The sequence below is a fragment of the Ranitomeya variabilis genome, chromosome 2 (genome assembly GCF_051348905.1).
Source record: "Ranitomeya variabilis isolate aRanVar5 chromosome 2, aRanVar5.hap1, whole genome shotgun sequence".
Classification (NCBI taxonomy): Eukaryota; Metazoa; Chordata; class Amphibia; order Anura; family Dendrobatidae; genus Ranitomeya; species Ranitomeya variabilis.
In genome coordinates this window covers 420,003,957-420,030,362 of record NC_135233.1, presented here as the reverse complement: position 1 = coordinate 420,030,362, position 26,406 = coordinate 420,003,957, and the positions used below count along the sequence as shown (strand labels likewise).

Genomic DNA, 26,406 nt, shown 5'->3' with positions numbered 1-26,406 from the left:
GAGGGACGGCCAGAGGCACCGAGAGAAACAGCCAGAGGCACCGACAGAAGACCAGGGGCACAGAGGGACAGCCAGGAGCACAGAAGGACAGCCAGAGACACCGACGGACGACCAAGGGCACAGAGGAACGGCCAGAGGAAAGTGACAGGAGAAACCGCTACACTGGGATCAGGTGATACATTGGACAAGTGACATCTCTGCTGTAAATGAATGGAAAAATCATTTATTATATTTTGCCTAAGAAACCGAGTGTATAATCTACAGTGGAGCGGTACAGCCGAGGGTCCATTGCGGTGGAGCGGCACAGCCGAGGGTCCGTTACGGTGGAGCGGGACAGCCGAGGGTCCGTTACGGTGGAGCGGCACAGCCGAGGGTCCGTTACGGTGGAGCGGCACAGCCGAGGGTCCGTTACGGTGGAGCGGCACAGCCGAGGGTCCGTTACGGTGGAGCGGCACAGCCGAGGGTCCGTTACGGTGGAGCGGCACAGCCGAGGGTCCGTTACGGTGGAGCGGGACAGCCGAGGGTCCGTTACGGTGGAGCGGCACAGCCGAGGGTCCGTTACGGTGGAGCGGCACAGCCGAGGGTCCGTTACGGTGGAGCGGCACAGCCGAGGGTCCGTTACAGTGGAGCGGCACAGCCGAGGGTCCCTCAGCTACTATAATACACTGTAGGGTTTCACTCGCTCTGGTGTTCGTTAGCCTTATACAGCGTTCACACCGGCCATGCAGTTTTGGTCCCAGCTGCAGTTTTTATTGCTTTCCACAGGTTGCCCAGCACAAAAACAAAACCGTACACATAAATCCTGGCCTTGTCCCGGCGCTGTCTAAACACTATTGACCCGGACTACTCACACGGGGCTGAGCGAGCATCGGTCCACAGCAGCCGGCGTCTGTAGCAATGAGAGACTCCTGGTTCTCTGCACACGGCCTGTGCAGTCTCTTCTCAGCTCCACGACGCCTCAACTTTGCTCCGCTTCCCCAGCAGACTGACACTTCCGCTGGTCACACACACTCCGCTCTGCTCAACATGTGGCAGAGCGACACTCCATGAAGCTACTTTCTGGTTCCTAGCAAATCCCTAGAGATGCATCTAATCAAGACCCCGCAGAGCTGGGATTTAACCCTGTCCTTCCCAGCTGACCTGATCCGCTTTATCTGAACAGCTGAGGTTCTGTTATAGAGTCATAAAGTAGGTAGAAGCCATGAGCCTGGAGAACAGGGCAACGGACAGATATGGGAATATCCAGACTGATACACAGTAACATACCCTCAGCTGTGAGCACAGGACAGTTCAGTCATCACAAAATGTCTGACACTGACACACTAACAAATGATCAGGCCAGGAGGCCGATGTTGGTGCTGCAGTCTGGAACGACACACTGAAACAAACACATGCTGTGCAATACCTGACTAACAACTAACTTCTTCTATTCATCGACGACAAGCAGAATCTAGAAGGAACGAAACACGAATATCAGAACGTATTACACGACCAGGAATATCTGCTCGTGTCCAGGGAAAGTGCCCCTCCTGTCACCGTGTTAAGCAGAACTGTAATACCAGACACAACCTGTTACTAGAAGGGGCGCTATTCAGGAAAAACTAACCAACTTCTCTAATATTGGACAACCCCTTTAAGCGTCAGTTGCAGGGGACTGTACCGGCCCTTTAAGACTCTATAAATGGATGCCACCCATAGGGCACGGAGGGAATCACACAGCCGCCCGGGTGGTGCGGCGTCACTCCAGTATGTAACCAGTAAACTTTATTATGATCAGAATTTGGCAACGGATAAGACGCTCACCGCCCGCGTACGACACCGCAATCACGCTCGTTCCTCCAGGGTCAGAGTTCAGATCAGGCACTTGGTTTCTTGACCGCCATCTTTTTCCGCTCAGAGTCGAGCGGCTTTAGGGCGAGTGACATCACGGTATGTGGCTGACAGAAGGGCTGCTACATTACCGCTAGAAGACGAAAATAATGACAGGGTGAAAAGCTGCCGCAGACCCTCCACCCAACAACGGCAGCCAGCGAGCCGCCACGGACAGCGCCAACGCCAGCAGAGGCAGATAAAACCACCAACGCCAGCAGAGGCAGATAAAACCACCAACGCCAGCAGAGGCAGATAAAACCACCAACGCCAGCAGAGGCAGATAAAACCACCAACGCCAGCAGAGGCAGATAAACCCACCAACGCCAGCAGAGGCAGATAAACCCACCAACGCCAGCAGAGGCAGATAAAACCACGAACGCCAGCAGAGGCAGATAAAACCACCAACGCCAGCAGAGGCAGATAAAACCACCAACGCCAGCAGAGGCAGATAAAACCACCAACGCCAGCAGAGGCAGATAAAACCACCAACGCCAGCAGAGGCAGATAAAACCACCAACGCCAGTGGTAAAAAAAGGACACTTAAAAACGGATCCGGAAAGTGAAAAAAGTTAAAAGTCCCAGTTGATATTGGGGAAGTCGCGGAGACGTGGGGCACACTGCATCCCTGCTGTCAGACCGCCGCCACGGATGGAAAGAAAATCACTTGCGGTAATAGATTATAAAACGAAAAAAAAAAGTCAGAGTCACGCTGTGGCGGAGGTGGATTTCTGGGGAGACCCGGTCTCTCCTGGGTGGGGGCAGGGCTTCAAGGGGCCATCCAGTGTCCGGAGTCTCATGGAATAAGGCCATCCTGATGACATATACCGAGATGGGGCCCCAACATCAGCACCGCGAGGACAACCATGGACAGTCCTAGCCAGTCACAGTCGTAGACAGCCACGGACAGTCCTAGACAACCACGCAGTGGCAGCCCTTCTTGTCCTTCTCCTTCCGCGTCGGCTCTGGTGACGGAGGACATTCCTGCTCCTGGAACTTCCTGTGGAGAGAGGAATATTGTCAGTGAATGATGGGAGTTATACACAGACGTGACCGCTCAGAGATTCCCAGTGTGAAATCAACCACAAATGACTGATCCATTCCATGTTCCCAAGTTCTCTGCTTGCAGTCAGTGAACAGATAGATTTGGGCTTACAGCCGGAGATGCTTACAGCTGCGGGTTTGCTCCAGGTGCATCAGTCTGGACAATCCTGCTTGAGGTCACAATTCAGGCTGACACAATGTAACAAACTATCAGGACGGGAGACACTTTTCGGTCTGTTTAGCCCACAGTCTGCACTGATACATTGTAACCAGAGCTGGGCGGATGGCTGACTCCGGTTGGTCGGGTCAGGAGTCTCGTCAATCTGTTACCTTCCGGGGTCCCCGCCATCACCTGTGCATCACGCAGAAATGGTGACGTCGCGTCAGTCTAATGAAAGGAGCCAGAGGATACTGAGCGAGCCGACACATCGCTCTGACCGTACCGCTCCGTCACGGCTGCCAGCGACAGCAAGCAGAGACTGTGGCAACGGCAAGTAATGTAACCGGCCAGTATGTTGTGTAACGGCCGGACCCTGCATTACACAGGGATCAAACCTCAGAAACCGGTGAGGAGTAACGGCGCCTGCGCTGCCTGTCACCACCTGCCGCCTCCCACCTCTGCTGCCTGCCGCCTCTACCACCTGCCGCCTCTGCTGCCTGCCACCACCCACCTCTGCTGCCTGGCACCTCCCCCGCAGCTTCTGCTGCCAGCCACCGCCTCTGCTGCCTGCACTGTCTGCCACCTACCCCACAGCTTCTGCTGCCTGCCACCTCCTCCGCCTGCCGACTCTGCTGCCTCCTTCACAGCTTCTGCTGCCTGCCGCCTCTGCTGCCTCCTCTGCAGCTTCTGCTGCCACCTCTGCTGCCTCCTTCGCAGCTTCTGCTGCCTCCTCTGCTGCCTCCTTCGCAGCTTCTGCTGCCTCCGTCGCAGCTTCTGCTGCCTGCCGCCTCTGCTGCCTCCTCCGCTGCCTGCACTGTCTGCTGCCTGCACTGTTTGCCACCTCCCCGCAGCTTCTGCTGCCTTCCTCCTCCTTCGTCGCTTCTGCTGCCTCCTCCACTGCCTGCTGCCGCCTGCACTGCCTACTGCCGCCTCCTCCGCTGCTGCGCACTCACCTCACTACTCGTACTAGCTCATGAAAGGCTTGATCGACATTCATCCGGATTTTTGCCGACGCCTCCATATATGTCAATTTCAGCTGCCGCGCCAAATGGTGGCCTTCCTCCTGTGTCACCTGCCAGAACAAGAGCAATGTGAAGGCAACGGACGTAACTGAGCAACCTGTGGACTTACCCTGCACACCAGAGCTCAGGCCAGAGCGCACCCCCAACACACACAAAAATCCAGGTTCTAAGCCCCCTCTGTAGCTCCGGGGGTGCAGCGGTGCATTGATGATGGCCGAGGACCACTAAGGAATGCTGCTTTGTAAATCATGCAGTGTAAGCAGATGCGATCACCCGACAAACAAGCAAAACAAGCGCTCGTCGGGTGAAAGGATTTTTGCGTAGGAATAACAGTCACTGTTCTCATCAGCGCATTGTGTGGTTGTAACCAGTATGTGCTGCCGAGATCAGTGATCGTCTCTGCGGCTCATTATCGTCTGTGTATTATCAATAGTCCTGTGCTTGAAGGAAGTGTGGTCGGCCGCTCTACACAGGAGATGAAACTACGGCCGATCGGCCGGGAAACAACTAATTGCCTTATACAGAGTAATAGGGGCTGCGATGAGAAGGGCCCCCTTTAATATGCACACCACAGCCTCCACAGAGAGCAGACTCCCTAGGGCAACAAGAGGAGTGATGGGGTGCAGCATTCCCTCCATGCGCCCCCACTCTGGAGTCTATCACGGCCAGGGCTGTGGAGTCGGTAGGCTAAATCTCCGACTCGCTCATACACGGCTCATGTTTTAGTGATAAATTTACTGTGGTAAAATGGTAACATCAGGCTTTTAATAATCATTATGACACAACAAGCCATTTAGACAGAACATGAAATATATTTATTGGAAAATAACTTTAGAACAAAAAACTTTTGCATATTTACAATTTATTATACACTCTGCAGTAAGTGGAGAAAAAAAAAGTTTTCAACAAAAACGCACTGAATAGCATTTGTGCAGTCTATGAATTTGTTCTGAGAAATAGTATCTCCTCCATCAGATCCTCCTCCATAGATGACCTCACATCTGACCTAATTATTTTAAGGCTGGAGAACGTCCTCTCTACACTAACTTGGGTTGGTGGTAAAGCAGTGACCACATGGGCGACATCTCTAACAATCTATAACATGGGCGACATCTCTAACAATTTCAGGGTATAAAGGAATTGCCTCGTGCACAGTCAGTTGTGATGAACGACTGAACTCTTCTACTTCTTTGAGAGCAAGTGAAAAACGTTGCTGAAATCTGGTCTGTTTTCTATGGGAGCGGAATCTTTTTCCCTGCGGCGACGCTTTGCCTGCTCCATGTCATCCAGATACTTGTCGAAATCAAACTCCTCATCTGATGAGGATGAAGGAACGGCAGCAGCACTGGCAGGACCCGAGTCCTCTTGCTCTTGGCCGTCCTGTAGCTCATCCTATCTGCTACCTCAGTCAGAGCTTCTTTTCCTTTAGTAAGCGGTTGATCATCTGGCAAAATACAATGACTCTGGTCCACATAAACAGCTGCTAGAAGAGTTTTGTTTTCTAATAGCAGTGACTCTCTCCATTTCATTGAAGCAGCAATGCCATCTGCAATTAAACCTCCTTTTTGGAACAGGCAAAACAACAAGTTCCCCACTCCTTAATAAAAATGCCCGGAGTTAAATCCTCAGCTTGTAACTTTTTAGTCACTGTAAATGGGTGATGAAGCAATTCCTTCAATTCAGCCACCTGTGTCCATTGACCTTCATGTAGTGTTACCTGAGGGTTGGCCATATCTACAAGGAAGGGTTTCAGCTCAAGCAATCGCTCAATCATTAAATAAACGCTGCCCCACCGAGGGGCTTGATTCATAATTGCCCCTTTTCCAGCAAGTCTCTTCAAGATGGAATCAATTTTAGGGGTTCTGGCAGCAATTGCCAATTTCCTCACTTTGCTAATCAGAGTTCCAGCATGTCCCTCTTGCAGACGATCTCTTATTGCCAGCTGCAGCGTGTGCACAACACAGCATGTGATGAATAGGAAAGAGGAGTGAAGCAGCTTCAACAAGATCATCTAATTGTAAAGAATCATTTTGCTGTTCTTCTGTAGTAATGTCTGTTTGCTCCTCAATTATGGGAACAGGACTGTGGCCTTCCATCTCCAACATACTGAATGTGAACTGTTCTTCCAGCTGCTGTTCACCTTCATTACTCTCATTCATCAGTTTAATTGTACTTATCATGTTTGCAGCATTATCAGTTACAATAGCAAGAACCTGTTCTTTTTTATGTTCATAATCTTGCTGAATTTTTCCACTAAGGTCTAGAGAAACTGGCTGCTGTGATGAACTTTAGCATCTTTTACTGCCAGTGTCTTAGTAACGATTTTTTTCTTGTCAAACATATCGAACATTGATCGCAAAATAGTTCACTCTGTGACGTGTGCAAGCATCCATTTTAAGAAACACAAAGCGTCTCGAGAGTCTTTAAGATCTTCCTTTTGGTTAAGGGCTTCTTCAATCACTAATTTTCTAATACTTTCTCTTTCAAGAGAAACCCCCCATATCTCCATTAAAAGCTGTAAAAGCTGGTCGTGCAAATAATGATATTGGTACACTGTCCTTCACAAGCTCGATGAGCTGTCTTTTAAACACATCTGCTGTAATTTTTACAGTAACTTTGTCACTTACAAAATATCTTGTAACGGACGTTTGAGAAGCTCTTTCCTCCTCCTTTACCTGGCGGGAAGTGCTGGTCTCTGGTTTCTTGGTGCTGCTGAGATCTTTTTCAATCACAGCTTTGTAAGCTTCTGGGTCGCAGCATTGTAAATGTCGTCTTAGATTGGAAGCTCTTGAAGGAGCATTTTTATCAATGCCTGAGTATGCACCGATTTTGGCATCACAGCATTTGTTTTCATCTGGGTCACATACACTGACACACAAAATGTTTTTTTTTATCCTGAGTCACTGTAAAATGCTCAAATACAGCTGACTTCATAAGATGCTTCTTAAACATTTTGTAATTATGTAAATTCGCTCTCAAAATATTTTTGTCCTGTAAAAAAATAAGGTACATTGTAATTCTTCCACGAATAGGGAATCATGCACCGTATAATTTAGGATAGAAATAAAACAATCTTTGCATAAATCAATAGGACAGATAAGTATAAAGTTTGTAAAATATGTTAGATAGCTTTAATGCTGAACTTTCAATGTCAGGCTTGTCTCAGGGTACAGCTCACTAAATGCTTCACATCATATTTCTTCATAGTCTATAAAGAGGGGAGGAGGGAGGGAGCATGTTTGTGCTGAATCATATTGCAGAACACACTCACACAAATATATATATGTTCTCATGGATCCTGTTACTGTATTTCTGAATTTGAGATGTTAGAAAACTGTTTTTCCCTTTATATTTTATGTATAGTGTATATATAAGTCATCAGGGCAGCTAATTTCTCCAAACATGAGCTAAGAGGAAAAGCAAACTAAAACATCAAGCATTCAGAGACAACATATACTGGACTATTGATTTATGCACAGTTTATTGAAAGTTTAGATATGCTTTAAGAAGTACTTGCCTTAATGCTGCTTTCCTGTTCACTAAGTTCTGAGATGAATGCAGGCATTCCTTCCCTGTGTTTGTTATTTTCCCCTTATCCGTAGAGGAGGAGCATAACTACTTATCATGAACATAAGCTGCAGCACAGATTCATCTCAGCTAAAAGTCTACACCTTGGATCAGGAATAGGACAGACATTTACAGGACATTTCATAACTTTCCCAAATTCTTATGAAAAAAAATATTCCCCACAAACTGCATTGAACTACTGTACCCAATTTATTATATATCTTAGGAGTCGGAGTGGGTCCGTTTTATACAGACTCCAACTCCACCTCCCTGATCACAGCGTACACGTCTACACTGCAGCTCTCACCTCACAGGACTGTCGTGCATCACGCGGACGCACAGCGCTGGGAAACTACCTCCCCTTTAAGGCTTCACATGGACTAAGGGTATCGACAAGTGATGGCCCCGATCCTGCGCCCATGGAGGGCAGTAATGAGCCACCCATCATACAGTGCTGCCACCAGCTCGGAAACATCCGGACTGGGCGCCCATGTGAGGACATGGCTTCCATCGGCCCCTATTACACATTCTACCAATATAACAGATCCCTGGAGGAGGGAGATGAATCCATAGAGCCCAAGTGTCCATGTAGACTGGAGGTTCATGAACCAGAAGGCCCCGGATGAACAGTCAGAGGTCCCTCACCCGCCACGGGTCACCGCCGCACCTGTCTCTGATGCTCCAGATCCGCCTTGTTCCCCACCAGGATCATCGGAAACTCATCGCGGTCCTTCACTCGGAGGATTTGTCTCTGGAACTTGTAGATTTCCTCAAAACTGAAAAACAAAGAAATCTTCATCATAAGGAGACAACCTGAGCCGCGGAGGAAGGTGAAGGGACGGACCACTCCTCCATCATCCACAGCACCGGCTCATGGGCTGCTGCTGCCGACAACAGTCCGAGTGCCCGCGGTAAGCGGTTGTCAGGTGCCCGGGTCTGGACGGGACGCACCTTCCTTTGTCTGTGACGGAGAACACAAGTAAGAAGCCCTCGCCGGTCCTCATGTACTGCTCCCGCATGGCTCCGAACTCCTCCTGCCCCGCCGTGTCCAGAACTGGAAGACACAGAGCAGCGACACGCGGAGGTGAGCGGCGCCACTGCCTGTATACACAGGATGTACAGCCGCATACAGTGCTCACTGCCTGCATACACAGGATGTACAGCCGCATACAGTACTCACTGCCTGCATACACAGGATGTACAGCCACATACAGTACTCACTGCCTGCATACACAGGATGTACAGCCACATACAGTACTCACTGCCTGCATACACAGGATGTACAGCCGCATACAATACTCACTGCCTGCATACACAGGATGTACACCCCCATACAGTACTCACTGCCTGCATACACAGGATATACACCCGCATACAGTACTCACTGCCTGCATACACAGGATGTACACCCGCATACAGGCGGCCGGGTCAGGCAGACTCGGGCCCGGGACATGTTACTTACTGTCCAGCCGCGCGGCGCGCTCATCGATAACGCACTGCTTGGTGTAGGAATCCTCGATGGTCGGGTCATAGTCGGTCACAAAGTAGGACTGCGGAGAAAGAAGAAAGCTGAGCGTCACTGTCAGCACCATGCAATGCCCGGGCTCACCACCAGGAGGCAACAGCACATCCGTCACCTGCAGTAATAACAAACATCCCTGCCCCATCAGACACACTCACAAATTAAAGGATGTTATTGTTTTATAGGACTTTGTTTTCCCTCTAAGGTCCCGCTAACAGCTGCGCGCTCTCACGACGGACCTCGCCAGATGCAACAGAGACAGGAGCACTTAACGGCTTCTCGCCACAGAGCGCCGATATCCCCAGATGGCACATAATGAATGTCCCGATCAATCTGCGGTGTCTAGACGAGATTTGTCTGCAAGCAGCGAGTGCCGGCAGCGGAAAGACACCCATTCATCTACATGAGGATGGATCCGGCTCTGAAAAACACCGAATCCCCCAAATAAGAGGCCGAGGGACCCCCACAATACAAAGAGCAACGGCACATTACCACAAAACCATCACAATGCAGGAGGCAGCACACCGCAATACTACATCAGTGTCCGCAGCAGAGAACGGCGGAAATACCGAGGACCAGCAATCATAACGGCACCAACCGCATGCAAAACACCTGTGCTACAACAATACCGCCACCTAGTGCTTGGGATCAGACCGCAGGCACCGCAAGACAACATGGAAGACTAACTACTATAATACTGCCCCTATGTACAAGAATATAACTACTATAATACTGCCCCTATGTACAAGAATATAACTACTATAATACTGCCCCCTATGTACAGGAATATAACTATTATAATACTGCTCCCTATGAACAAGAATATAACTACTATATTACCGCTCTTATGTACAAGAATATAACTACTATAATACTGCCCCCTATGTACAAGAATATAACTACTATAATACTGCTCCTATGTACAGGAATATAACTACTATAATATTGCTCCTATGTACAAGAATATAACTACTATAATACTGCTCCTATGTACAAGAATATAACTACTATAATACTGCTCCTATGTACAGGAATATAACTACTATAATACTGCTCCTATGTACAGGAATATAAGTACTATAATACTGCTCCTATGTACAAGAATATAACTACTATAATACTGCCCCTATGTACAAGAATATAACTACTATAATACTACCCCTATGTACAAGAATATAGCTACTATAATACTGCTCCCTATGTACAGGAATATAACTACTATAATACTGCTCCCTATGTACAAGAATATAACTACTATAATACTGCTCCTATGTACAGAATATAACTATCACGATAATGTAAAAATGTCAATCACTCACTGAACGCGCTAGCAGCTAAACGTAACGAGTGCACTCTCCGCATTCGATCCCATCACAGAAGAAGTCTCCAAGCTCCTCTCCTCTTCCGACTACATGCACCACCGACCCCATTCCCTCACACCTCCTCCAGTCGTCACAACTCACCTAACTACAATTTTTAATCTCTCCCTTTCCTCTGGCATTTTTCCCTCCTCCTTCAAACACTCTATCATTACTCCATTACTAAAAAAACCCACCCTTGACCCATCATGCACAAACAACTACAGACCGGTCTCCAATCTCCCCTTCATCTCAAAACTCCTGGAGCGCCTAGTCTACTCCCGCCTTACCCGTTACCTCTCCACTCATTCCCTCCTAGACCCTTCACAGTCCGGGTTCCGCCCCCTACATTCGACAGAAACTGCACTCATCAAGGTGACCAATGACCTTTTGACAGGAAAATGTAACGGTGACCACTCTCTGCTTATTCTCCTCGATCTTTCTGCAGCTTTCGACACGGTTGACCACCCTCTCCTACTCTCTAGGCTCCAGTCACTAGGCATTAAGGACACGGCTCTCTCCTGGTTCTCCTCCTACCTTTCTGACCGCTCCTTCAGTGTTCTGTTCTCTGGCTCCACTTCACCTCCTCTTCCTCTCACTGTTGGGGTACCTCAGGGCTCAGTCCTTGGCCCACTTCTCTTCTCCCTCTACACAGCCCCAATTGGACAGACCATCAGCAGATTTGGCTTTCAGTACCATCTTTATGCTGATGACACACAACTATACACGTCATCCCCTGACCTTACCCCCGCTGTACTACAAAACGCCACTGACTGTCTGTCTGCAGACTCCAACATCATGTCCGCTCTCTATCTGAAACTCAACCTCTCCAAAACTGAACTTCTTCTGCTCCCGCCTTCTACTAACCTCCCTAAATCTGACATTTCCCTCTCCGTGGGTGGCACCATAATAACACCCCGGCAGCAGGCACGCTGTTTGGGTGTCATGTTTGACTCTGATCTCTCCTTCACCTCCCACACACAATCTCTTGCCCGCTCATGCCGCTTACGTCTAAAGAATATCTCTAGAATCCGCCCTTTTCTCACCATGGAAACAACAAAAACTCTCACTGTCGCCCTAATCCACTCCCGTCTGGACTACTGTAACGCTCTATTAATTGGCCTCCCCTGCACGCGACTTTCCCCTCTCCAGTCCATCCTTAATGCAGCAGCCAGGGTTGTCCATCTGGCTAATCGTTACTCGGACGTGTCCGCTCTTCGCCAGTCGTTACATTGGCTGCCCATTCATTACAGGATACAATTCAAAGTACTTGCTCTCACCCACAAAGCTCTCCACAGTGCGGCACCCCCTTACTTCTCCTCCCTCATTTCTGTCTATCAGCCTAGCCGACCACTGCGCTCTGCAAACGACTAACCTCTGCACTAATCCGTACCTCCCACTCCCGACTCCAAGACTTCTCCCGTGTTGCGCCAATCCTCTGGAATGCTCTACCCCAAGATATTAGAACCATCCACAACTTGCACAGTTTTAGGCGCTCGCTCAAAACGCATTTGTTCAGAGCGGCCTATCACGTTCCCTAATCAAATTCATTTTATGTTTGTGTGTGTGTAGCCCATTCACTATCCCCATCTACCCCCCACCCCCTGAAGATAGCTGGACCATCATTGTAAATACATCATTGTAAATACACACCTGTACTTTGTATCTCCCCACCTCATTGTAGATTGTAAGCTCTCACGAGCAGGGTCGTCTTATTATGTCTTATTTTGCTTTATTACTGTATTGTTAACATTGTTACCCATGACTGTTGTGTTTGAAACTGTTAAACTGTAAAGCGCTGCGGAATATGTTGGCGCTATATAAATAAAGATTATTATTATTATTATTATTATTATTATTATTAAGTGTGGATTTCTCAGTAAGCGGTTCAGGTAATTGCTCCGTGTTTACACTTAAAAGAACGCCCCGACATGGGGAACATCATGAGCATGGTGTCTTACTTATGCGAGGTTCACACAGCAAGTTATGCATAAAAATTGTAACCATAGCTGTAAGTGAAGAGGAGGGCATGTCATAACTCAGCCCACTCAGTGATGTGACCAGGAGAGGGCATATCTTAACCTTGGGGAGTTGGAAGGGTGTTGTTGGTCCAGGAAGTGAGCTAGCAACAGCTCTTCAAAGCTGTCCTTATGCACCTTGATGTATCTCCTGAGCACATGGGCGACCAGGAGATGAAATGATCTGAACGACCTGTAAGTGTTCTCTATTCAATTTTAATCCTTTTTTATTTGTAATTGTATTGTACATATGAATTGTCTTCTTTATAAAATCTTTTATACTTTGTAAACACTGCCTACCTTTTTATGGAGTAAAATATATAATTTACTAGCTTGACTCTCCATGCTCTATAAACGAACTGTCGCTTCCTCTGAAGTGAACTGCGCTACTGATTTGGGTTGGCTCCGGACCCGTTAATCGGAGCTGGTGGCAGAATACTTTGTCCTGTGCAATCGGGCTTCTTTGTAGCGACGGCAGCGTTGATAATTATTGTTCCCGCCTGAGTGTGAGTAGTTATATCGCCCTCACTGTAGTGTGCCCAATAGCCAGTACATAGCAGGCAGCCTTTCTGGCGACTAATTACCCTAGGTGCAGTACACTGTCTGATCTGAGGGTAAGGGGGGCACCAGAGAGCTGCAAGTTCCAAACGGGAAGTGGGATATAGATAAATCCCCTTCAGCAAGAACCAGGGGCAACCAAACAACCCCGGTTTGTGACAAATTGGTGTGAGTGGTGGGGATGATGAAGGTATCCTCCTGTGAACCGTGACATAGTGGTGGGATCCCTGACATATTGTTGGCAGCACGGTGTGAACCGAGACAATAACTACTATAATAATGCTCCTATATCTAATATTGTATAACTGCTATAAGGGTAAGTTCACACTGGGCGTTTTTTTTTCTGCAGCAAAACCTGATTTCTTGGCAGAAAAGAATCTGTGGGAAAAGCCCATGTTTTGGTGCGTTTTTTTCATATGTTTTTAGAGCCATCTTATATTTCTTTGTGCATGCTAACAAAGTTGAGTGCCCCCAGAGGAAAAAAACTACTTCCTGTAGAATCATACTTCTAGATCTTTTGAAACGCCGGCAATTCATCTACTGTGTACAGTAATATCACAGTGACAGGTTAGGAGAGAGAGAGCGATATAATATATATCTATATACATATTTTACATAGATAGAAGAATAGCCGGTAATTCATCTGCTGTATTCTGTAAAAGCACTGCAGGAGCCGACAGGATAGAAGAGATGGATTACAGAGCAAACAAGTCTCCGTATAAATGCACCTGCCCTGTGATAGTCTCAGGGTTCTGTTTGAAGCACAGAGAGCATCATGAAGACCAAGGAACACAACAGGCAGGTCCGTGATACTGTTGTAGAGAAGTTTGAGGCTACGTGCACATGTTCAGGATTTCTTGCAGAAATTTCCTGAGCAAAACAGCATGCGTTTTTTGCGCGTTTTTGGTGCTTTTTTTTTTGCAGATTTTTCCGAAGGTTCCCAATGTAATAATTAAGTGAGAAATCCGCAAAAAATCCGCAAAATTAATGAACATGCTGCGTTTTTTACCGCGATGCGTTTTTTTTCGAGGAAAAAAACGCATCATGTGCACAAAAATTGCAGAATGCATTCTAAATGATGGGATGGATAATGTATGCGTTTTTTTCGCATTTTTATAGTGAAAAAACGCGAAAAATCTGCAACGTGTGCACACAGCCTAAAGCCGGATTTGGATACAAAATGATTTCCAAAACTTTAAACATCCCAAGGAGCACTGTACAAGAGATCATATTGAAATGGAAGGAGTATCATACCACTGCAAATCCACCAAGACCCGGCCGTCCCTCTAAACTTTCAGCTCAAGGAGAAGACTGATCAGAGATGCAGCCAAGAGGCCCATGATCACTCTGGATGAACTGCAGAGATCTACAGCTGAGGTGGGACAGTCTGTCCATAGGACAATCAGTCGGACACTGCACAAATCTGGCCTTTATGGAGAGTGGCAAGAAGAAAGCCATTTCTCAAAGATATCCATAAAAAGTGTTGTTTAAAGTTTGCCACAAGCCACCTGGGAGACACACCAAACATGTGGAAGAAGGTGAAACCAAAATCGAACCTTTCGGTAACAATGCCAAACGATATGTTTGGCGTAAAGGCAACACAGCTCATCACCCTGAACACACCATCCCCACTGTCAAACATGGTGGTGGCAGCATTATGGATTGGGCCTGCTTTTCTTCAGCAGGGACAGGGAAGATGGCTAAAATTGATGGAGCCAAATACAGAACCATTCTTGAAGAAAACCTGTTGGGAGTCTGCAAAAGACCTGAGACTGGGACAGAGATTTGTCTTCCACCAAGACAATGATCCCAAACAAAGTAAAATCTACAATGGAATGGTTCACAAATAAACGTATCCAGGTGTAAGGGTATGTTTCCACGTTCAGGAAACGCTGCGTTTTTGACGCTGCGTTTCTCCGCAGCGTCAAAAACGCAGCGTCCAGATGTTACAGCATAGTGGAGGGGATTTCATGAAATCCCGACTCCACTATGCGTTAAAAAACGCATGCGTTTTTGCCGCGAAAACGCATGCGCGGTGCGTTTTTTCAAAACGCAGCATGTTGCTACAATGAGCAAAACACGCAGGAACACCGCAGGTGACCTGCCAGTGACCTCAGGTGCAGTTTTGGTCAGGATTTTACTTGCATAAAATCCTGACCAAAGCCTGAAGCAAACCTGACCGTGGACACATACCCTTAGAATGGCCAAGTCAGAGTCCAGACCTCAATCCAATCGAGAATCTGTGGAAAGAGCTGAAAACTGCTGTTCACAAACGATCTCCATCAAACCTCACTGAGCTGGAGCTGTTTGCCAAGGAAGAACGGGCAAGAATTTCAGTCTCTCCATGTACAAAACTGATAGAGACAAACCCCAAGCGACTTGTAATCGCAGCAAAAGGAGGCGCAGCAAAGTATTAAGTTACAGGGGCCGAATAATATTGCACGCCCCACTTTTCAGTTTTTGAATTTCCTCAGGCTGAGGAAGGTCTAGCCGAAACGCGCGTCGGGAGGAGAGGGGACATCGGGGCACCTTGTCCAGCACCTGTCATCATCTGGTATGTTGTCAGCTTTAATACATTGTATGCCTTGCTGCTTCCTTGTACCCCCACTGTTGGGTTAGAAAGTATGTATAGGAGTGCTAGGCACTTTGGATTGGGTACTGTAGTATGTCTTAAAATTATCTGTTGGATTATGAGTGCCTCTTTGGTTCCCCTATTGTGCAATCACGGCTGCTGTGCGAGCCGATTTTAACCCTGTACTGTTATTTTTTGACCTGTTTATATTTATATCTAAATAAAGTTGTTATTGGCATTAATTTCTGGACTAGTACACCATCTTTTCTTTGTGGTAATGGTATTGTAAAAAGCAGGTGAAAATTAGCATAAAAAACGCAGCAAAAACGCCCTGTGTGAGCTTACCCCAATCCTGCCCCCTACAGACGAGTGCAGCTATTCCTGGGTAGAATCAGGGAGCGGAGGTCTGATATTCCTCTATATATGATCGGTGTCAGAGTCGTCGGACAGTTTCTGCGACATTTACAGATTATTTCAGGAAAGAGATTGAGATTCCAGACCCTCTGGGGGTCCGGGCAACGAGGCGAGGACAAACAGCTGCAGCCCCTCCATAGACTCCTCTGGGATCACAGGAATGTGGAGGCAAAACATGAGAGTGGGGAGCGGAGCACAGGACATGATGTGAGCGCAGCTCTGGAGGTGACTGGAGTACAAGGACATGATGTGAGCGCAGCTCTGGAGGTGACTTGGTTGTGGGGTCTGCCTGGTGTTTGGCAGATGAATGCTGCCCCTCTTCCCTCTTTATACAGGGGGTAGAGGGGTCCCCGGGGGGGGGGGGGGCAGTTGGGGCCGGGACACTCTGAGGGTTGGGAATCTTTAGCGGCTTCTCCACAGGCCGTGAAAGGAGAGGGAGGGGCCGCGGGAAGAGAGGGAGGGGCTGTCGTGTCCTCACAACACAGTGCAAACTTCCTGTTACAAGGTTTTCTTCTACAAAGCCACAAACATCACTAAGGCTACGTTCACATTTGCGTTGTGCGCCGCAGCGTCGGCGCCGCAACGCACAACGCAAACAAAAACGCAGCAAAACGCATGCACAACGCTGCGTTTTGCGCCACATGCGTCCTTTTTTTGATTGATTTTGGACGCAGCAAAAATGCAACTTGCTGCGTCCTCTGCGCCCGGACGCATGCGCCGCAGTGACACATGCGGCGCAAAACGCAAGTGCGACGCATGTCCATGCGCCCCCATGTTAAATATAGGGGCGCATGACGCATGCTGCGGCGCCCGACGCTGCGGCGCAGACCGCAAATGTGAACGTAGACTAAGACAGGAAGCAAAAATACAGAGGACGGGGCGACGTGCAAATGGTGCAGGGCGGCAGTTACATCCAAAATAGCGACATATCAGGTGCTGGGAGGAATCCAGAGCGGAGGCCGCTCATTAATGTCATTAAAGGGAACCTGTCACCCCCAAAATGGAAGGTGAGTTAAGTCCACCGGCATCAGGGGCTTATCTCCAGCATTCTGTAATGCTGTAGATAAGCCCCCGATGTATCCTGAAAGGTAAGAAAAAGAGGTTAGATTATACTCACCCAGGGGCGGTCCAGCACCTCCCATCTTCATAGGATGACATCCTCTTCTTGTTTTCCTGTCGCGGCTACGGTGCAGGCGTACATTATCTCCTTGTTGAGGGCAGAGCAAAGTACTGCAGTGCGCCGGGAAAGGTCAGAGAGGCCCAGCGCCTGGGCACTGCAGTACTTTGCTCTGCCCTCAACAGGACAGCTCAGTACGCCTGCGCCGGAGCCGCGGCAGGAAGACAAGAAGAGGACGTCATGGTAAGAAGATGGGAGGCCCCGGACCACGACAACTATTGGATCAGACCGCAGCAGGACCGCCCCTGGGTGAGTATAATATAACCTCTTTTTCTCATCTTTCAGGTTACATCGGGGGCTTAGCTACAGCATTACAGAATGCATTACAGAATGCTGGAGATAAGCCCCTGATGCCGGTGGCCGCAGCTCATCTTCGATTTTGGGGTGACAGGATCCCTTTAATTCATGGAAAAAAAAAATAAATAAATCAGCCTGCTACTCCACAGGAAGAAGAGCTAGAGAAAGAAAATTGTTCCTTCAAAATGGCAGCACCTGCACAAAAGCAGCTAGCCGATCGCCAATAGTCGCTACTGCCCAGGCAGCGCCATTTTCAGACTTTTTTTAATGAATTAATGGCTACCATAAAAAAATAATTAACTGCACATTACACATGCGATCAGGCTACAGTGCCTGCATGCAGCTGGGGATTATATATATACTAGCTGAAGAGCCCGGCGTTGCCTGGGCATAGTAAATATCTGTGGTTAGTTATAGCACCTCACTTCTCTTATTTCCCCCTCACTCCTCTCATTCCCCCCTAACACTTGTCATTTCGACCTCACATCTGTCATTTTCCGATCACTCCACTATTTTCCCTCACTCCTCTCATTTTGCACTCACACCCCTCATTTTCACCTCACACCTCTCATTTTCCCCTCAGTATATACATGTTTGTCATCTCCCTTATATATATATATATAGTATACACCTGTATGTCATCTCCTGTATATAGTATATACCTGTATGTCATCTACCCTGTAAATAGTATATACCTGCTGTATGTAATCTCCTCCTTTATATAGTATATACCTGTATGTCATCTCTTCTGTATATACTATATACCTGTATGTCATCTCCTCTTTTATATAGTATATACCTGTATGTCATCTCCTCCTGTATATAGTATATACCTGTAAGTCATCTCCTCCTGTATATAGTATATACCTGTAAGTCATCTCCTCCTGTATATAGTATATACCGGTGTGTCATTATCTCCTGTATATATTATATACCTGTGTCATTTCCTCCTGTATATAGTATATACCCGTGTCATCTCTCCTGTATATAGTATATACCTGTGTGTCATCTCCCCTGTATATAGTATATACCAGTGTGTCATCTCCTCCTGTATATAGTATATACATGTCATCTCCCCTGTATATAGCATATACCTGTGTCATGTCCTCCTGTATATAGTATATACCTGTGTGTCATCTCCCCTGTATATAGTATATACCTGTGTGTCATCTCCCCTGTATAGTATGTACCTGTATGTCATCTCCCCTGTATATAGTATATACCAGTGTGTCATCTCCTCCTGTATATAGTACCGTATATACCTGTGTGTCATCTCCTCCTGTATATAGTATATATGTGTGTGTCATCTCCCCTGTATATAGTATATACCTGTGTGTCATCTCCTGTATATAGTATATATCTGTGTGTCATCTCCTCCTGTATATAATATATACCTGTAAGTCATCTCCTCCTGTATATAGTATATACCTGTGTGTCATCTCCCCTGTATATAGTATGTACCTGTATGTCATCTCCCCTGTATATAGTATATACCAGTGTGTCATCTCCTCCTGTATATAGTACCGTATATACCTGTGTGTCATCTCCTCCTGTATATAGTATATATGTGTGTCATCTCCCCTGTATATAGTATATACCTGTGTGTCATCTCCTGTATATAGTATACATCTGTGTGTCATCTCCTCCTGTATTAGACCACGTTCACACGTTATTTGGTCAGTATTTTTAATTCATTATTCAATTTTTTGTAAGCTAAATTGGCAGCCTGATAAATCCCCAGCCAACAGGATGCCCTCCCCCCTGGCAGTATATGTTAGCTCACACATACATATAATAGACAGGTCATGTGACTGACAGCTGCCGTATTTCATATATGGTACAGTTGTTGCTCTTGTAGTTTGTCTGCTTATTAATCAGATTTTTATTTTTGAAGGATAATACCAGACTTGTGTGTGTTTTAGGGCGAGTTTCATGTGTCAAGTTGTGTGTGTTGAGTTGCGTGTGGCGACATGCGTGTAGCAACTTTTTGTGTGTTGAGTTGCATGTGACAGGTTAGTGTAGCAAGTTGTGTGCAGCAAGTTTTGCGCGTGGCAAGTTTTGTGTGTGGTGCGTTTTGAGTATGTGCAAGTTTTGTGTGAGGCAACTTTTGCATGTGTTGCAACTTTTGTGTATGTGGCAATTTTTCCACGTGTGCAAGTTTTGCGTGTGGCGAGTTTTCCATGAGGCGAGTTTTGCACGTGTGGAGAGTTTTGCGTGAGCCTAGTTTTGCATGTGGCGAGTTTTGCACGTGGCGAGTTTTATGTGACGAGGTTGGTGTATGTGTGGTGAAATGTGTGCTGAGGGTGGTATATGTGTTCAAGCACGTGGTAGTGTGTGGCGCATTTTGTGTGTGTTCATATCCCCGTGTGTGGTATCCCATGTCGGGGCCCCACCTTAGCAACTGTACGGTATATACTCTTTGGCGCCATCGCTCTTATTCTTTAAGTCCCCCTTGTTCACATCTGGCAGCTGTCAATTTTCCTCCAACACTTTTCCTTTCACTTTTTCCCCCATTATGTAGATAGGGGCAAAATTGTTTGGTGAACTGGAACGAGCGAGGTCAAAATTTCGCCTCACTACATAGCCTATGACGCTCTCGGGGTCCAGACGTGTGACTGTGCAAAATTTTGGGGCTGTAGCTGCGACGGTGCAGATGCCAATCCCGGACATACACACACGATAGATAGATAGATACACACTGATAACACTGGAACCCCCACCCCCCCCCCACCCCCTACATGTATAATAATCTCGGGCAGAGTTATCTCAGGGCACCGTCCACCCCAGAGCCTGGAAGACGTCACATATTATATATATATTTAAAAGATGATTTCTCAGCAACACATCTGATAAGAGACACAGGGATCGCCGTCCTCAGCAATCTATGGACTGTATGCCCATATTATCAGTTTACATAGGTCACATGTGAGGACAGATTCAGGATCGCCGTCCTCAGCAATCTGTGGCCTGTATGCCCATATTAACAGTTTACATAGGTCCCTTTAATGCAGGAAAGCTTCCAGGAGCTCTCATGATGTACAGACGGTAGCAGACAAAATATTCTATTCCTCTGTGGTGTAAGGACGATTATGAAGAATAGCGCCATGTTTGCGGTTAGCTCGTCGCTCACTGTCTTCATCTTGTGGATCAGCTATTAACATCTTACGAAATCTGCGCTGATGGCAAAAAGGAGCCAGAACTAGACAAGTCAAAGGTGAGGATGAGGGACGATCAGCACCAGGAACGACCCACCCAGCAGAGACCCTCCAGACAAAAAACTCTAGATGGTGAAACAGGGGGCCCAGGATGAACAGCTGGATGCGCTCCGCTCACATGGAGGAGTGCTGCACTTCATTAACGTCTCCCATTCATGACCAGCGGGAACAGAATGAACAGCTGTATGCCCTCTGCTCACATGGAGGAGTGCTGCACTTCATTAACGTCTCCCATTCATGAACCAGCGGGAACAGGATGAACAGCTGTATGCGCTCTGCTCACATGGAGGAGTGCTGCACTTCATTAACGTCTCCCATTCATGAACCAGCGGGAACAGGATGAACAGCTGTATGCGCTCTGCTCACATGGAGGAGTGCTGCACTTCATTAACGTCTCCCATTCATGAACCAGCGGGAACAGGATGAACAGCTGTATGCGCTCTGCTCACATGGAGGAATGCTGCACTTCATTAACGTCTCCCATTCATGAACCAGGGGGCTCAGGATGAACAGCTGTATACACCGCGCTCACATGGAGGAGTGCTGCACTTCATTTACGTCCCCCATTCATGAACCAGCAGGATCAGGATGAATAGCACTTCATGCACCTTTGCTGGGATTGCTGCCCGAGGAGCAGGATCGCCGGGAGGGCACATGTGGAGCTTGTTGCATACAGACATCACTTTGGACGAGCGCCCGGCCGCCTCCACCGCCGCTCCATCTCCTGGTTAATATTTTCTCCTCTTCTCAGTAAAGGATCAATGTCCCAGAAGAGCCGGTGCCGCCCCACAAGGTCACCGCTCAGACGTCCTAGAAATAACCTGCTCACCTGACAATATGTGGCCGCCATAATGGCTGGGGCTGTCGCCCAACAAGCCAGGACCTCAGATGGACGGGCACCACCCAAATGCAGCTCTGGGTGTGAGTGCAGCATAAGAATGTAATGGCAGACTTGTGAACGCAGCTCTGGGTGTGAGTGCAATATAAAAATGTAATGGCAGACTTGTGAACGCAGGTCTGGGTGTGAGTGCAATATAAGAATGTAATGGCAGACTTGTGAACGCAGCTCTGGGTGTGAGTGCAATATAAGAATGTAATGGCAGACTTGTGAACGCAGCTCTGGGTGTGAGTGCAATATAAGAATGTAATGGCAGACTTGTGAACGCAGCTCTGGGTGTGAGTGCAATAGAAGAATGTAATGGCAGACTTGTGAACACAGCTCTGGGTGTGAGTGCAATATAAGAATGTAATGGCAGACTTGTGAACGCAGCTCTGGGTGTGAGTGCAATATAAGAATGTAATGGCAGACTTGTGAACGCAGCTCTGGGTGTGAGTGCAATAGAAGAATGTAATGGCAGACTTGTGCAAAAAGAAAAAAAAAAAAAAAAAAAAAAGAGCATGAACCGCACATCCCAAAATCATACGTTGATCTAAAGCCGCTAGGCAAAAATGTATATACTGAACATGAGGTTTTCAGTTTAACATTCTGATCAGACTGTATGAAGCCCACTGCCACTTCACGGCAAACCTCGTAGTGGGTCCTAACGCCCTAACGGAGCGGAGCCGTGCGGCGACCACCGCCGCAGCGGCCATGCACCAGCAGGGCGGACGGCCTGTTGCCCCACAGCACCCATGCTGCGAGACTGAGCCCCCATGACTCCAGACCGCGCCGCCCCACCAGCACAAAGCCACAGCAACAATGGCCGCCACACAGCACCAGCACCAAAATGAAGGGAGCATTTACTCACCTTCCTCCAGCTCTTCAGTGAGAGCCAAAATGGGCTAGACCCCTTACTTTGCAGTCTCCTGCTAATTAAAATCACCTGTGCCAAATGGGAGGAGTGCTGGTCCAAGAAAGAGACAAGAACATGCCGCACGGCTCCGCTCCGTTAGGGCAGTAGGACCCACTACGAGGTTTGCCGTGAAGTGGCAGTGGGCTTCATACAGTCTGATCAGAATGTTAAACTGAAAACCTCATGTTCAGTACATAAATTTTTGCCTAGCGGCTTTAGATCAACGTATGATTTTGGGATGTGCGGTTCATGCTCTTTTTTTTCTTTTTGCACAATGGCAGACTTGTGAACGCAGCTCTGGGTGTGAGTGCAGTATAAGAATGTAATGGCAGACTGGTGAATGCAGCTCTGGGTGTGAGTAGAGTATTTTCAGTAATGAGAAAATCTCATTCATTCATACAAACTGAAGATAAAAACTGCTGAGAAGGAACATTCTGTAAAGCAGGGCGGGGGAGGGGGGGGGATATCCATGTAAAACCCCAGGTCCTGGGATTGAGGGTCTGTCCAGACCTTGCCGCTCTCCATCGCAGCATCACACGGGTGTCAGACGTAAAATGCTAAAAATGACTGGACAAGATGGCGGCGGGTGAGAGGGGGCAGGTCAGCAAGTGACAGCTGGCAGCACCAGGCCTGAGCAACAACAGCTGCGCCCACCCCGACCACAGGACACGGCGGCCATGCTGAGGGCCCACGCTCTGCCCGGTAAGGCCGAGCACTGGGAGCCGGCTCTGCTGCTCGCGCTGCTAACCCGAAGCCTCTGCTTGCTGTCAGTGTATGTGAAATGTGGCTGCGACAATGCTCTGTGAGATGAGGTCTGGACGGATACATTGTAACAATCTGATTCCTCAGGTCAGAGCAGCTACTGATGACCTGTGAGTAGTAGGAGGTCAGGATGATGGGAGGGTAGAGGCACACGGTCAGATGTCACAGCATAGCGGATGCACGGATGCCAGCGGATCACCTGTGGAGACGGACATGCGGTGCATCTTTCCAGACAGCAGCACGTCTATTTATCTTATGGAGAAGCTCAGTCTCCCCAGGACAAATGTCACCGTCCAATGTACTGAGCGCGGTGATTCCACACGGTTCAATGAGCGGCATCACCGGCGGTCAATAGCTGGCAGCGGACATTATTACCGATTACTGACCGTCAGGCCGTAGCCTTAGGAGCTGGACCTGAACAAGACCGTTCATGACAGCAAGCAGAGATCTGACTCCTACTCACTCATCAGCATGGAAACGGCCGTGACAAGAAGTCGGGAACCAGATGGAGACGACGCTGATCTGCAAAGGGTGAAAAGTGGAAACAGTCACAAAACCTCAGTAATATTCAGTCTGAGGCTCGTGCAGAAATCCGGGCACCTCCGGCACAAGTCCGGGCACAAGACCAGGCACCTCGGGCCTCAGCTGCTGTCATGAGGTCGTGTCAGATTGTACAGATCATCAGGATCCGCTGCCGGCAGCTCAGACATCATTGGTTGGTGATTACACAGGAGCTGCCGGCAGCAGATTCTGATGATTTGTGCAATCAGCGGCAGGACCTGAATTCCCCGGCTGGTAGAAGGACTGTGGGGTGCGGGGTGAGTGGCCCCAAAACATCCAGGGACCAAGGGAGAGGATTCCTTACACATCATTAGCTATTCCAGGCCCCACCGATATCAGACAAGTCCAAAAACCAACGACGAGGTAATAATGTGGAACCCCACACGTGACAAACATTCCTCATCCTGTGGAGGCAAGAAATGCACCGCCATAATGTGCACAGATGAGACGGCGCACCAGTAACTGACCACCAGTGCCGGACCAAGGGTACCAGGCACCGTCCACCACAGGACCAAGGGTACCAGACACCGACCACCACAGGACCAAGGGTACCAGACACCGACCACCACAGGACCAAGGGTACCAGACACCGACCACCACAGGACCAAGGGTACCAGACACCGACCACCACAGGACCAAGGGTACCAGACACCGACCACCACAGGACCAAGGGTACCAGACACCGACCACCACAGGACCAAGGGTACCAGACACCGACCACCACAGGACCAAGGGTACAAGGCACCGACCACCACAGGACCAAGGGTACAAGGTACCCACGGACTACCGCCCCCATCGCTGTACCCGCACCGACTGCCACCCCCATCGCTGTACCAGCACCGACTGCCGCCCCCATCACTGTACCTGCACCGACTAGCACCCCCATCTCTGTACCTGCACCGACTGCCACCCCCATCACTGTACCAGCACCGACTGCCACCCCCATCACTGTACCAGCACCGACTGCCACCCCCATCACTGTACCAGCACCGACTGCCACCCCCATCACTGTACCAGCACCGACTGCCACCCCCATCACTGTACCAGCACCGACTGCCACCCCCATCACTGTACCAGCACCGACTGCCACCCCCATCACTGTACCAGCACAGACTACAGCCCCCATCACTGTACCAGCACCGACTACCGCCCCCATCACTGTACCAGCACCGACTGCCACCCCCATCACTGTACCAGCACAGACTGCCACCCCCATCACTGTACCAGCACAGACTACAGCCCCCATCACTGTACCAGCACCGACTACCGCCCCCATCACTGTACCAGCACCGACTGCCACCCCCATCACTGTACCAGCACAGACTGCCGCCCCCATCACTGTACCAGCAGACTGCAGCCCCCATCACTGTACCAGCACAGACTACCGCCCCCATCACTGTACCAGCACAGACTACAGCCCCCATCACTGTACCAGCACAGACTAGCACCCCCATCACTGTACCAGCACCGACTACCGCCCCCAACACTATACCATCACTGACTACCACCCCCATCACTGTACCCGCACCGACTACCACCCCATCACTGTACCCGCACCGACTACCACCCCCATCACTATACCAGCACTGACTACAGCCCCCATCTCTGTACCTGCACCGACTACCGCCCCCATCACTATACCAGCACTGACTACCGCCCCCATCACTATACCAGCACTGACTACCACCCCCATCTCTGTACCTGCACCGACTACCGCCCCCATCCTTGCACATTCCGGCCACACCCCCTAATACAGAGCCTCAGTCACACGTAGCGGACTCTAGGACCCGGCGCGCTCCGCTCCCACATTCCAGCACTAGGGCCCCGCAGTGACCCACCTGGATGAACTGGATGGTGAGCGCAGACTTGCCCACGCCGCCGCCGCCCACAACCACCAGGCGGTACTTGTCCTGCACCGCGCCGTCCTTCCAGCCGGACATCCCGGGCCGGGTCCCTGCGACAATGACGTCCGTGCGAGGAGCCGCAGCAGCGCCGCTCCGGGGGCGGGACTATGCTAATATTCCGAGAATGTTTCGGGGCTATGGTCATATATTTGCATATTCCAATAATAGGGCGGTGCCTTACTAAGTCGTAAGCTGGGGGAGGAGCCGTTATTGTCATAGGCAGAGGCTCCGCCTCCTACTTATGCAAAATAGAAGGGGCGGAGCTTTGCTCTGCTATCGAGTGCCCCGCGCTCTGCTCCAGCGCTTCAAAGCACATGTCACGTGACCCACTGTAACGTCAACAACCGGCTGCCGCAAAGCATCACAGGAGTGCGACGGCAACCTACAGCTCACCTCAGAGCGGCGTACGGCTGACGTCACTGCTACGTCTGTCATACGTCAGTACGTCACAGCTAGCCTCCAAAAGCGAGTGCAGCTCTGGAGTATAATACAAGATCAGTAATATAATGAATGTACACAGTGACTGCACCAGCAGAATAGTGAGTGCAGCTCTGGGGTATAATAATAATAATAATAATTTTTATTTATATAGC

General features: G+C 48.9%; 1 protein-coding gene across 1 annotated transcript; it reads right to left on the bottom strand.

The window, feature by feature from the left end:
* Positions 1-1,747: 1,747 nt before the first annotated feature.
* On the bottom strand, positions 1,748-26,077 carry RRAS2 (RAS related 2). Its single transcript, XM_077286609.1, has 6 exons — positions 25,748-26,077; positions 9,125-9,212; positions 8,614-8,716; positions 8,330-8,438; positions 4,027-4,145; positions 1,748-2,869 (listed from the first exon to the last, which is right to left on the bottom strand). Exons 1-6 carry the CDS (start codon positions 25,847-25,849, stop codon positions 2,782-2,784), a joined length of 609 nt encoding a protein of 202 aa, XP_077142724.1. The 5' UTR covers positions 25,850-26,077; the 3' UTR covers positions 1,748-2,781.
* Between the last annotated feature and the right edge of the window lie 329 nt (positions 26,078-26,406).

Coding starts and splice junctions, on each gene's coding strand:
- RRAS2 (XM_077286609.1), bottom strand. CDS start 25,849: ATGTCCGGCTGGAAGGACGGCGCGGTGCAGGACAAGTACCGCCTGGTG. Junction 8,717..9,124: donor GCGCGCCGCGCGGCTGGACA/GTAAGTAACATG, acceptor TGTGTCTTCCAG/TTCTGGACACGGCGGGGCAG. Junction 8,439..8,613: donor TCCGTCACAGACAAAGGAAG/GTGCGTCCCGTC, acceptor TTTGTTTTTCAG/TTTTGAGGAAATCTACAAGT.